The sequence below is a fragment of the Hydractinia symbiolongicarpus genome, chromosome 7 (assembly GCF_029227915.1).
Source record: "Hydractinia symbiolongicarpus strain clone_291-10 chromosome 7, HSymV2.1, whole genome shotgun sequence".
NCBI lineage: Eukaryota > Metazoa > Cnidaria > Hydrozoa > Anthoathecata > Hydractiniidae > Hydractinia > Hydractinia symbiolongicarpus.
Genome location: NC_079881.1, coordinates 11546222 through 11560246, shown reverse-complemented (window position 1 = coordinate 11560246; position 14025 = coordinate 11546222). Strand labels below are relative to the sequence as shown.

General features: G+C 32.5%; 1 protein-coding gene across 1 annotated transcript; it reads left to right on the top strand.

The window, feature by feature from the left end:
* Positions 1-5257: 5257 nt before the first annotated feature.
* LOC130648846 (polyamine-modulated factor 1-binding protein 1-like) lies at positions 5258-9010 on the top strand. The gene is made up of 6 exons (XM_057454953.1): positions 5258-5428; positions 6132-6354; positions 6974-7096; positions 7719-7955; positions 8044-8334; positions 8555-9010. Exons 2-6 carry the CDS (start codon positions 6148-6150, stop codon positions 8795-8797), a joined length of 1101 nt encoding a protein of 366 aa, XP_057310936.1. The 5' UTR covers positions 5258-5428; positions 6132-6147; the 3' UTR covers positions 8798-9010.
* The last annotated feature ends 5015 nt before the right edge of the window (positions 9011-14025 follow it).

Here is a 14025-nt window from a genome sequence, read left to right as displayed (position 1 = left end):
CTCCTGGCGCTCAGGTAATGGACAAACTTTATTAAATTTCTAATATTAAAACCCTAAACACCTGTATTCTTTTAAGCTATATTGCCAAAATGTTGCAACTTCAGGGCTGGATGTAACCATGCGCTAGTTTGATAATATTTTCAGCTATCGTTTCATCTCTATTTGCATCAGAGATATGCGCATATTTTAAGAACAGAAAACCCGGGTGTAAATGTGAACAAGGTTAATTATGGTATGAACGAAACTGCAAAACTAGATGCTTCTGCATCATGCAGTAGTTTCATATGTTAATTATCTTTCTAAATTGATTAAAAAGAGTGACCGTATGAATGGAAAATTATAGAGGAAGGCGTTGGATGCATAAATCGAAACTTCAATTAGGTGTCAGCAATTTGAAAGATTATTGAGCATATAACTGCACAACTTGTGGAGAAAAAAAATCAATGCTGTGATGTTTTTAAAAGAGTGTGTTTCATAAAAAAAACAGACAGTAAGTTTATATTTTTAATTTCTGTATGTTTTTGCATTATTTTCGTTCTGTAATCTATATGCTATTCACAACCTCGTGTTACAAAAATCTCATGAGCTGAAATAAAATTTTCCCTCGTGTAAGGACGAGATAGTTTCTCTTATTATTTATATAACACCGATTTATACCCCCAAGCCTTATCATTAGAGAAAAAAACATTAAACTTGTAAGTAGCGTGTTAAATACATCGAAATTGTGTTGTTGTTTTTATGAAGTTCTGGCACATATAAGCTAGCTGAACGGTAGCTTGGTTTATTGTTTATGTTCACAAACTCATAAAGCCATAGAACAAAAGATATACCAAGGGAAAGTAATTTTTTTAATATTCGTTGCTTCTACTTCAGACCTTATTAACCTCAAAAACTCCAATAGTTAAATTTAAAAACAGTGGTTAGAGAAATCGTTGTCTTTATGACCCTTATTTAACTGGATACAGTGTATGATATCTACAGCGTTTTATGTGCTTGGAATAAGGCACATTTTTACAGCCTTCACAACTCACTTAGTGATTATTACTTGCGCTTGTTTTATTTACGGAACAGTGTGTTGTATTGGTACATATTTTTTGCGCACCAAACAATACTTTACTGCATGTTTGAGTAAACAAACAGTTCTAAGGAACAAATTAAAGTTGAGTTTAGGACTTTCTGTATTGTTCTTACTTCATTATGAATTCAAGAATGTGTCCACATTGCAGCAGAGAAATTAAAGGTAAATTTGTGAGGATCTGTCATGCACTCACTATTTCTATACTAAATCGAACTAATATAATATAATATAATTCAATTATACTAAATCTATTATATTAAATCGAACGTGATCAACTAAATCGAAAGTGCATAGGATCGGAAGATATGTTCGAATAAACGATTCTTCAAATTGAATAGCAGAAAAACAGTTACATAAAGCAAAGGATCAATTTTTTTTTAATAGTGGTTGTTTGATGTGTTTGCAAGTTTTATGAACTTTATTTTTCATGTTGTATTCGCCTAAGCAGCGAAACAAAAGGCTACTTCAAATACACTAGGACAGTAAATTAAGGTTTCAGCACTCACGTTAAAAGCAGACACAGTTATATTGGCCATCCAAATGGTTTTGTAGGACCAGTGATAATAATAATATAGAAAGCAATATATATTTTTATATAGATGCTAAAAATACTGTCGTTTCTGTATTATCTTCGATTTTTTTCTTCTATTTGGGATTTGACAAAATTGCCGAATGCCAAATGTAATGAAAATAAAAGACATAAGGTTTTAAACAATAACATAAAATCAACAATGAATTATGTCGAAAAAATAGCCAATCGTATAACATTTCAAAATTGCGGGCGAAAAAACCCGGTCGCTCGAGATTTAAAATTTACAAGTTATGGAGAAGCGTCGTCGATCAATATAATAATTTTTAGTCATACAATTAAAAGTTTTATTGTTTAAAGCACTTCTTTGACTTAAATTAGAAATGTTCGTAATTAACAGCCCTGTTAATAACCAGTTCTTCAAATAACTCACAAGATAAAACACAATCATTTTCATACGATCCAATTCATTTTTATCAAGCTGTACATTTTTTACTCAAACTTTTTAAAAAAGTTAGCTTTTATTTTTATCTTACCTTAGAACAGAAAAGGGTAAGAGGACCAGGGGCGGAGGGTGACAATTTTGCTATATCTTCCTTAGCATGTTCACAATAACTAGTGACAAGCTGATGGCATGTTTTGACCTCCGTGTTATTAATTGTCAAGTCATAAGTTTCACAGACAGCTGATACCAATGCTCTAAAATAATGCTCTAAAAACGAAGTAATGGAAATATTGTGTTTTGTTATGCTCTTTTATCTATATTTGCCATCAAACATGTATTGGCATCTTCCGCTATCAAAAAGCAGTTCTTGGAAGCGAGATTTTTTATACCAAAAATTATCATCGCATCTCATATCGACATCCTGGGTAATTTTTTTGTTATCTTCACTAGTCAATGAAGAAATCCACTTAGACAGAAAAGCAATGGAAACGCGGAGAAGTAACCAATGACTCACCGATACACCAAAAAATGTATCGCGGATTAAAATAATTATAAGACCACGTAGTTCTGACTGGAAGGAAATAGTATGCTTTAAATATTTTGGTGACCTCAGCAAAGACCCGTTACTATGCAAATATTATTTTTTTTACAAATTTGTTTAACACGTTTACCTCTTATGTAGACCTTGAACCGCTAATTACAATGTTGATGACATCATCAGCTCGTCCATTCCAAAACGGATTTGGTGACCCAGGTTTGAAGAACTTACCCAATTTGGGTTCCTTCTTCCTCACTTATGTTTAAGCTATTGTGCTTAGAATTTAATCTTATTGTTAAGTCAAATCCTTCTAAGCTCTGTGTGAATATCACCTAGTTTCACAAGAATACTGTGATGTTTTTGTTGACTTTCATTATAACAACTTAGTATTTTAACACAATGTGGGCTCATACCACAACATTTTGATGATATGTATAATATGTTACACACTAACAACCCACTAAGAAGTTGTAATTGGAATTAAATTTGCAAGCTTTTTCATTGATTGAAATATATTTAACACACTATTTAAAGGCTCAATAAACTTGATTATTATTGTTAAAATTTTGAGGTCACGCCTAAGAAACGTTGATATATACATTTACATTACCATTTTTATATATTATCTGCGACATACCAATTATTGATGCTACCCTGAGATGTGGCATTTTAAAATCTTATGGTCATATTCCTTTAATTTATTGTCATTCATGTTTTAGCACGACTCAGATTTTCTCTATTATTCCTGCTGGCAAGGCTTATGAAAACAATTGAATAATTAAATATTCTAAACCTTCGCTTGTGTCGTAGGATAGACTGCTGATTAAAGTCAACACTTGAACGTTTCTGATATCAGACTTACAGTCCTAAAATATGTCACTGCTAAAATAATTTTGTTATATAGCTGATAAATAATTAAGTTGAAAACTTTGTTTATACCTATCTCCTTTTGCTAGGCTACATGATCTAAAACATAAGGTTTCAACAGTTGAAAGACCTATAAAGAATGAATCTATTTATATGTAGTAGAATCACAAGTTTCGATATCTTATGTTTTCTTAATCGTGTTCATTCACACACGAAAAAACCTATTTTAGAGATTTACAGAAAAAAAATTAAACGTGATTGACATTGTATTGATTTCGGACACATTCCAGGAATTTTTGAGCTTAAAGTTGCAGGCTGTTATCGGCAACATAGTTAGATGCTTATTAAAGAAATCCATGTAAAGTTAAAACCTTTTTCAAACGCATGTGATTTGCTTTTTCTTTTCAATACATCCACATAACGCAGAGTCTTCGAATAGCTGGTAACTACAATATAGGTCGAAGTTATTGAAACAATCGCAGTCTTTTTTACCTGTTTTTTTAAAATAACGAAAATCTTTGAAAAGTCAATACACTGCAGACAATATTTCAGTACAAAATCGCTACTTCACGCGCAGGCCAGACAGATGCGTTTAAATCTTGCTAATCCTACGCAAAAACAAAGACATGAACGAAGGAATGAACATTCGTAAAAGTGACTTAATGATGTCAGCAAAAATCAACAATTTTTGAGATTTTTGCATCAAAAACCTAATGTTGTTAGTCCAAAGTTCACTTGGAAAATTGATTATTCTGCCGTTAAAATTGACGAATAGACTTTAACTTCATAAATACGCGAATCTAATATCAAAAAATTACCTATGTAATTACTTGTGGGAAAGGTTTATAATATGCAGTATTACTTAAAATAATTGTGACCAGAATTTTAGGTTCACCTAAATATAAGCTATGCTGAAACGAACAATCAATTTTAGTTCATACCTAGGACTGTGGTCATTGCTAGTTAAAATAAGAAACAATAAAGCAGAAAAATGATACCTCTTCTAGCGTGATATACAATAGGCATCATCATTTGTATCAATTCAACGTTTTGACAACCAAAATTAGAATATATTTTGTATCAAAAGAAAATTGACAATCAAAAAGTATTATAGTGTTTAAAAATTAACAATTGGAAACTCACCTTATCATTCTAGAGCTGACAATTCTATATAAATAATTTAATCTGTTGTATGCATGTGGACAATGCTTAAGGTGCACGAGTGTGTAATATTGCCTCGTAAAGAAATTTAATATTCGATGAGGTTGACATAAATTATGACACAACATAATTAACATTATGTTGTGTCATAATTTTAAATTTTGACATTTAAGTGGAAGGAATAACATGTTTTGAATTTTTGGATCTATAGAGGCTTAAAAAGTAAGTTGTTAAAATAAAAGTTCGCATTCTCGAAAGAAAGTAATGAAGTCGACTTTAATCTTTCAGCGCATGCGCGACAGTAGTTGACTATTTTGTAACCTGAAAAGAAACAATCGTAATTTTATGTGATCTGGCCAGAACATCCAAACTAAAGCTTAAACGTATACATTTAACGCTGATACGACCTAATTTTTAGATATAAGGAAGGAAAAAGCGTTTCATGAATTCCGTAATTAACTTGGGGAAAATTCACTACGTTACATCTCAGGAAGTGGAAAAAAAATTGCAATCATCATAAAAGATACTTATTTAATAACAACATGATTAGTATTCCGTCACTATTTGTGAATTTGAGATATTAAGCATGTTTTCCTAGTGCTTACTCAGCGTTCTGAAGCAGATATATGAGGGGAAATTTCTTTGTAGTTAGATATTAATGGCTTTACCGAACATATCTTCACGTTTCTCTAATGTCGTTGTAGTTAATAACTCTAACTGTAAATGTTCCTTGGAATCATTTGCTTTTTATGAAGCGGCGTTGATACAAGTTCTAAGAAAAGTATATAAAAACAAAATAGACTTTTTTTGGTAAGTAATCACGTAGTTTGGTGTCGCCTTTGACAAATACTAGTCGTGCCTTCAACGTTGTGTACTCTTCATCATTGCCGTTGTTAATTAATTTTGTTTCTCTTACTGTAGTTGTTGTTATTTTTCTTCGAGTGAGCCTTACTGTTTGTGAAAATATTGACTGAACGTGGCTGAAACTTTTCTAAGCTAATACTTAAGGAATGTAACTTCATAACTTTCAAGAAGATGTTGCAGTATTTCTTGGTTAAGCTGAGAAAACATATTATTTTTTCTTTATTGTTAAGGCCTTGAAAATGACGATAACCACATAAAACATAAATAACGACATGAATACGATACAACATAGAAAGCACGTGTGTCTGTATTAGTTATTTCATGGGGGTTTTAACACCCTGGGAACTAAGTTCTTCTCCAAATATTCTCGGTCAAAGTTTCATTAATAATATGCTAGAAGGTCATGGAAAACATTATATTAAGTATGACACGACTTTTAACTTCGTTTCGCAATACAACAACCTACTACGTCAATATAAAAATGAAAATATTCCTTTCCTCATAAATTAAATTTGTCGCTCCCATTAATCGCTAGCGTTACTCATAGTTAAAAATTCTAAACATTAAAAAATGGCGGATATAACGTAATTTCAACAAAGACAGTAAAACGAGTAATTTAAGAACCAACGCTTTATATTTTTTATTTTAGCTAGAACAATTTTATTATGGCAAGTACCGTAATCAATATCTCAGAAGACCCAGAAAGTCTCTATGGAACAGTTTCAAGTTCAAGTAGTCGCCTAACAAGTACTGATGACCTGAGTAAAGAGGAGCTAGTCAGAAAGTTGAAAGAGTATCGAAAGGCAAATATAGAGCTGCTGGAGGATAAAAGACATCTTCTTCTTCGTTCACAAGAAGCTTGCAAACTGAAGGTAATGACTGTTTTTTCTTAAACATTTTTTTAAAGAGCTATGTAAGAGCTATGAAAATAAAATGTCATATAAGTCTCTACTTTCCTTTATCAATTGTTTATACCCTGTTAATAATAAAAGACGAAAAAAGAACTTTCGATTTAGCGGTTTCAGTTTTATTGCATACCGAGACGCATGATCAAGTTTCTCTGGATAAATTATGCAAGATTCTGTACGCTTTCGTTTGTATGTTATTTCTCGGCTCGCTCGATTTCGTAATAATGCAGACGAACTTTTAAAACCAATCTACCTTCGTACACTACACTGTAATCTGATTAAATAACCGCCTCTCACTTGAATAGAAACGTATCAACCAATTAACTATAATCTTAAAACAATGATGGAGAACGAATATTTAAAACAACGGAGGAGTAGCAATTGTAAGCAAGTAATAAAAATAACAATGACAAATATGGATTTGCTAACCACGCTTATCATAAATGAACATATAAAATATGACGTAGAGATATCATGTCTTGGTATATAAAACATATAAATACACCAAGTGCTCATTCTAACTGAACGAGGAATCAGTGAATATACATTGTTTTGTAAATTACTGATTTTGTTTCTTATACAGGAGCAAACATTGGAAGAGAAAGGAGAAGTATTTCAAGAAATTAAGTCAAATTCATCCACGCGCGAAAATATGGACGAAGGGAAATCAAGATGTAACTGCGAAGCTGCCACCACTTTAACAGAGGTGCGTGCAGAAGGAAAATTCTTAGATACTTTATTTTTTAGTTCCCGACACTTTAATGCATGTTTATATTGTACGGCTTCCTAAGTTCTATGTTTTACTTTTGTTTTCTTACAAGATTACCTATGTGTAAACGAGGCTTAGGCATTTTCACAGCTGTCTTATCGCTGGGAAATTGTTGGGAATAATGGTAAAATTCTTGTCGAGGAAAGAATCTTTTCCCAGCAAAACATTTTTTCCAAACAGGTATATTCCATCACGAATTCTTGACCAATAATATTCCCCGCCGAATGGGCTAATAGCTTTCGAGATCTAACGAAAAGGGGCTATTTTCGTTGTTAGGGTTTTTCTAAATGAAACCTAAGCTGGAAAAACAAATTTAATAGAAACACGAGCCTATTTTTACGTTATTACAGAAGATTCGATTGAAGGAATTAAAAGTGAGAGTCGAGAAATAAAAATATTAAAAATAAACAAACACTAAGATCTTGCATGCCACCGGGAAAAACATTTCGCAAGAAAAAAGTGTTTTTTTGGTGACCAAAGTTTTCCCCCTATGATTTTCTATCCGATATATATAAATATATAAATGCTTTCAATAGGATGTTTTTATTATTATTAACAGGTTATAAAGGTAAATCACGTCTGGCAAAAAGATTATACTCGACTTTCACAAGAGTTTAACAAAGTAAAAGCACGACTGTGGAAAGCTGAAAGCCAGCTTAGGTTGACCAGACAAGAAAACGAAGAGCTTATTCGGAATATACAAAAAGTGGAAGAACAACAGCCCGACGCAAGAATGGCTTTCTCAACGGAAAATAATACATACACATTGGATGACATCGAGGCATTAAAACAACAGGTAAGAATGCTGAATCAGCACTTGTTAACGTCAAAGTTTACACACGTATGTCATCTTGCGTAACATTATTTAAATGTATTGCTTTTAGTTGATCATATACAAAGAAGATTATACGGCTGAAAAAGAAGATAAGAAGAAGTTAACTGAAGAGCAAAACAAATTGAAACTTGAACTTCAGAAAGCTTACGGTATTATCGATAGTTTGACTGTGAAAAATAACACAATGAAAGAAAATTATCGTCGAGTCAGCTCGGAGAAAGAACACATCATAAAAGAACTTCGTCGATTATCAACTTCCACCTTGCCTTTTTCTCCGGTCTCCCCGCTTACTGCAAGACATTCGTCGAGTCAAGAATCAATAGATACTCTTAGAAGCGAGGTAAACATTTTTTTTTTACTGATTGATTTTTTAGACTATTTTTGAGCTAAAAAAAAATATTTTATCAATTCATTTTGTCAGCAGAAAGGAAGGAACATTTACTAAAGGAACGTTCGTTTGGCTTTTGGTTTTTAAAAATAATAGTAACTGAAAGCTTTTTAGTATGTGTGGCAAAAATAAATGCATGAAGCAACACAATTTTGCATGGTTTTTTTTTTAGGACTTCATCGCTCACTCGCAATCACGTCCGCAATCACCACCCGGCCATTATGTACCACCACGCCATTATTCGCCACCCCGTCCGTGCTCACCACCAAGAACTTATTCACCACCAAATATACATATACCTTTATCGTTCTACGGGCGCGGTAATGTCGTCAGAGATGGTGAATTTCCTTTGAATCAAGAACATAAACAACAAGTGGATTTAGATAAGAAAAACGAAAATGGTTTTTCCTTGTAACTGTTGACAGATCATGCTGGTTGTTTGGGGGAAGAAATTTAAAGTACATAATTTAGAATCATTAAACTAGAAAAATCTAGAATCTAGAAAAGCGCAAATGGGAAGTTTCTAATTATAAATATAAATGTATATCTACATGTATATATATAAATGTTGTAGAACATTAGTATTTTACTCAATTGCAACGAATTGAAAAAATCTCGTTTGAATGGATGACGTGATTTCTTGATTCGTTCAATGCTCGTTCGTTATAATTTCGTTTCGATACGTAACAATAAAAGATATATTTTTCTAAATACTTTTTTGCTTCTCGGCATCATTAGTTCTTTCGCTTAAAACATTAATTTTTTTATTCGTAATTATTTATAATATTTATTTATTTATTTTGTACATAACTAGTTCTATGTGTAATTACACAATAAATTTTTTATGCATATTATCGCATTCCCACGATACGATATATGACTTTAATGTTATTTTGTTTTCAAATGGAGGTACGCTGACCTTCAACGCTTGATTGCAGAACTTATTTTTATCTGCCCTATATACATCTAGAGGAAAGACAGTGGTAAAGATTGGTTTTAACTACAGCCAGGAAGAATATTTACCTTCATTTTCGTAGCCAGTGCATTTGTAGTAGCACATGACTTGTTTTCTTGCTATCAGTGTGATGTCTTCTATGTCTGACATTTTTATTGGCTTACATCGGTCACGTGACAGACCGCCATTTCTTCCTACGACAGGCTAAAACATAAACAAAAGAAAAAAAAGAAGAAAAAAAAGAACAGTTAACAAAATTTCCGTGGATTTTAAAAGCTTTATAGAAAATAAAGCATTCCTTTAACACGTTTTTGAGAGCCATATAAAAGCTATTGAACATATTTTCCAGTCTATCATAATTTACATAAAAAGAAGCCAAAAATTTTTTCGAGTTTTGGGTAAAATCTAAAAAGTCGGGAAATCGAATTAATCATGTGCCCAAATTTTGCAGATGAAATGAAGTAGTGTTGTGAGTTTTAATTTCAAAGATAATTTATACGATTTTTTTCTCGATTATAAGGATGTCATAGAAATTAAAGTGGCAGTTTCGAGTAATGACCAAAATCTAAGGCTCTGAGAAGTATGGGAGCTAAAAATTTGACATACAGATGTCCGTTATTTCCCTTTATTTCTATTACCTTGAGCTCTTTTCTAAACAGCTGTAAAATTACGCCCATATTCAAATGAACCGTAATTAGTAACATCTGTGATTTTTTGACTCAAGAAAAAATCTTGGAGGGTAATGTTATCACAGCCATTTAAAATTGTTAAAATAATAGAATATAGAAAAAAATAGAGCTGTGACTTTGTGCAAAGAATAGGATTTGTCTATATAATAAAGCATAAAGATGCTTCCGTTATTCTACCAAATTGATACATCGATATTGATTTGAGGAAATGTTTTCTTAACTTGCAATGACAACAACGACTGTACGTTTAACTAAAAGCCACTGATGTGCACAACTAAAATGGTGACAAGAAAAAGTGGAGTCGCTTGACGGATATCACTACCATAAAAGATAAAAATAGGACAGTATTCTTTATTTTAGTGTATTGGTTAAGTATAACCAATTTGTAATAACATGCACTTATCTCTGTGACAATGAATGACGTTTGCACCGCATCAGTCTTAATTGCGTCAGTAATTATGACCTCAATGACAAACAATAGGCGAGTTTGACTAATACAAAGGTTAATTTGACAACAACAGAGACGTGTTATTGTATCGAGAAGATTATCGGAACACCTAAAAAACCTTGAAGCTGTTATTTATAGTAATTTTTATAATATAAATTCCATTATGTCATCATTAGCAAAGATTTAGCGACACAAGTTAGAGCTATGTATCAGGTGGTGCTAGCGTAACTACTTAACTTGCTTGTATTAAAAGTTGAATAGGTGTCATTATTGTCCAGCTTTATTTGCAAGGATTAAATTTCCATATACCCTTTGTTTCGTACTGGTTTTAGAGAATATTTTCGTGAAAAGCAGTTAAAAGGGACGGTAGCTACCTTATCGTTAAAAAATTCCCCCAGTCATTAAGTTTGTCGGTGAAAGAATTCCGTCATCTAGAAAAAAGGTATTTCTTTTTAACCGACGGATTCTTCACTTATGAGGTATTAAAGATTATTATTGTATGTGACACAAAGCAATTAATACTGTAGAGAAGAAGAAGACTAACCATATTTGGCTAACAGAGACTCAAAAATTAATCAACCACAGTTCAACACGTTGAAATAACAATATGTGTAATATACAATCTAGCTTTTAATGTTAAAACTATCTTATCTGTCTAATAGATAATGATAGATGTTTGTTCTGCATTCGTTCCTCACAATTTCTTCCTCAGTCTTTTTTTTGTCATCCATTGCAGTGCATATTTTTTTAAGTAATCAAATATTCATATGAACAGTAACTTTTTTAGAAACAATTCCCCTAGAAACAGGATTTTTACTTGTTGCGGATTTTTAATTATTTCTTGCAAAAAATTGAATGATCACTGGCAAGTTGTTCGATTGAAAATAATATATCACATTGTAATGAACTGTATCACGTGATTTTTCTCAGTTTACCTTGTCATTCCACTGACATTGAAAGATGTCAACAATTAACAGAAAGACACTCATTTTTTGAACGAAGACAAAGCTGCATGACAAGTTTAAGCTATCAGAAAGACAAACTAACCAACAACATAAATCTACAAAATTCAAAAGAAAAATAAGAAGAATTGAAGACATCAAATGATACTAAAATTATAATCCACTGTGCATCTGGTTATCATAGTTTGAGACCGAATGTTGATTGAGAGAAAAAAATGAGTATGATTCATATGCTTTGGGACTTTAAAAAATGAAGAGAAAGTTTGAAAACCTGACCCATGAGTATTGCATAATACATCGTTTTGCAGTTTTGGCATGAAGTTGCTACAACAATGAACTCATATAAAATATTAACAGTAGCCATATTTAAACCTTTTTTTAGATTTCATAGTATATTCAAGGATTTATATTCAAATGTTTAAAAAGGATTTCTGTGACTAAAAGTAATTTCACAAATATTTTTTTCTTATTGTGCTAGAAAATGTTAATCTGTTCTAAGCAGACGGTAAACGTGAGAATGCCCGTTTTCCGAATTACATATTTTTACAAAATTTATTTAGCATCATTGAATGAGTGTGTACAATTTTTTTTTTTAATCCGTCATATGAAAATGTTGTTATAGTGGTAAAAGTCTAAAGTCTTCTTCATTTTCGACTTGCACTAATAAGCCTTGGTTTCAAGCAGAGCTAAAATGGCACAAATTACAAAACCTGTTGTAACAGGTTGTTTGTTTACTGTATGAATCTGAAGATTTCTTATTTTAGAAATTAGTCAAAAATTATATATTAATTGAGAAATAGCAGCCTCCTTTATGAATACAAAAAACGCCATCTATTTTAAAGATTTACACAAATGGTCTCTTCCTTAGTGAAAAATAACTACAGAAATGACCCCCGGTATAACAAACACCTCAAGTTAACGAACCAAAGTTTGTTCCCCTTGGATTCTGCCTAAAGAAACTCTTATAAATTCCCTCTATATAACGAACCCCCGATACAACGGACCCTCGATTTAGCGAACCAAATTTTTCGTCCCCTGAACCAATAAAACCTCAACCAACGAACTCAAAGTATCAAATGCCACAAAATACGACAAACAAAACCAAAACACGCGCAATGTTTTCAATATTTTTACACCACGTAGATAGCACTTTACGTACAGAAAAAAGAAAACACAATGCGATGTTATCCAAATTGAGTGATTCGAACCATAACATTCGACGACGACGTTTAAATCTAAACACTAATTGTAAACAAAACGCAAAAAACTATTCAAAATTTTAAGGTAAAGAAGGCAAATTAAAACAGAAAGTGAATGAAAATGAAAAATATTAAGTAAAATATAGTCTTGGCAAAACGTCCAGATCTTCCCTTTTTCAAATGTCCAACTAATTTATTATCTTCCGTTTTGACACAAACAGCATATCTGTCCACTGGATTTTGAGGCTCGCATTGGACTTTCAAGTTTTCACCCAATTTCGGCGTCCATGTCTTCGACTGTCACAAAAATAAGCAATTCTTCCTGCAAAACAGTTTGGTAAATCAATTTAAGAGGCATTTTTGGAAAAAGTTGAAACGCGTGTCTACCCAACAAACAACCAAATAATTTTAAAATAGAAGTTTTTGCATTGCATTTTGTAAGCGAACACGAACATATTTTATTCCAATTTCGTGTAATTTAACCTCAGTTAATTCTACATATTTTCCATTTCCCTTGGGGGTTCGTATATTGAGAGTTTACTGTATTGTGGAAACAGGGCTACAAAACGACTCAAGAAAGATCTTCATTAGGGGCCGAAATACAGAGTTTGTGAAAACTTTACTACCCATGCGTACCAAAAACGAAGCCAGCCCGTTTACCGAGTCAGTCCATTCTCGACTCCAGAGCTCTTTGAGATAAACTCGAAAGTCGAGGTTTTAATCTCACAAAGAGCTCTGGGGACGAGAATGGAGTCAGCCATCTGTCACTGTATATATGGCGTTTTATTTAACCCGCTTACCGAGATCTCGGGTAAAATAGCCGAGATCACCCGAGATCTCAGCAAGCAGGCCAGCCTGCCTTTGCATATAAACGAAATTTTAAATTCTATTGAAAAAAGAGCATTTAGGGGAGATCTCGGCAAACAGACTGGCGCCGTAAGGGGCTAGCAGGGCTCCTTCCTTTTAAATTCAGAAGGTCGAGCTACAAGAAATTGTACTCACTTCATTGTCATGACATACCTTATCGGTAAAAAAAAAGTCGGCAAAAAGTGACCAAATTTTGGCTAGGTGACTAAATTTTTTACCGACCAATTTTTTTACCGACATTTTTTTTTGCCGACCGAAAATTTTTACCGACTTTTTTTTACCGACTAGTAATATTTGCCGATTTTTTGAATTACTTTTTAACCTCCAATTTTTTAGTTTTTTGACTTTCCAGAGTGATTCCAGGGATTCTAATCAAATTTAGACTTTGTCGTTTTATGAAGCCTCATCCGCAATATTATACGGAGTATACACCAAATAGCGGAGCTCCGCTATATTATGTCTTTGTATACACTAAGTTTGAACCAATTGAACCAATAGCTTTCTCTTAAACCCACGTGAGATG

What these genes read in the sequence shown, in the direction of transcription:
- LOC130648846 (XM_057454953.1), top strand. Translation starts at nt 6,148, where the DNA reads ATGGCAAGTACCGTAATCAATATCTCAGAAGACCCAGAAAGTCTCTAT. An exon ending in CTGCCACCACTTTAACAGAG is followed by an intron (nt 7,097 to 7,718) that starts GTGCGTGCAGAA and finishes TATTATTAACAG; the next exon opens with GTTATAAAGGTAAATCACGT. An exon ending in TAGATACTCTTAGAAGCGAG is followed by an intron (nt 8,335 to 8,554) that starts GTAAACATTTTT and finishes TTTTTTTTTTAG; the next exon opens with GACTTCATCGCTCACTCGCA.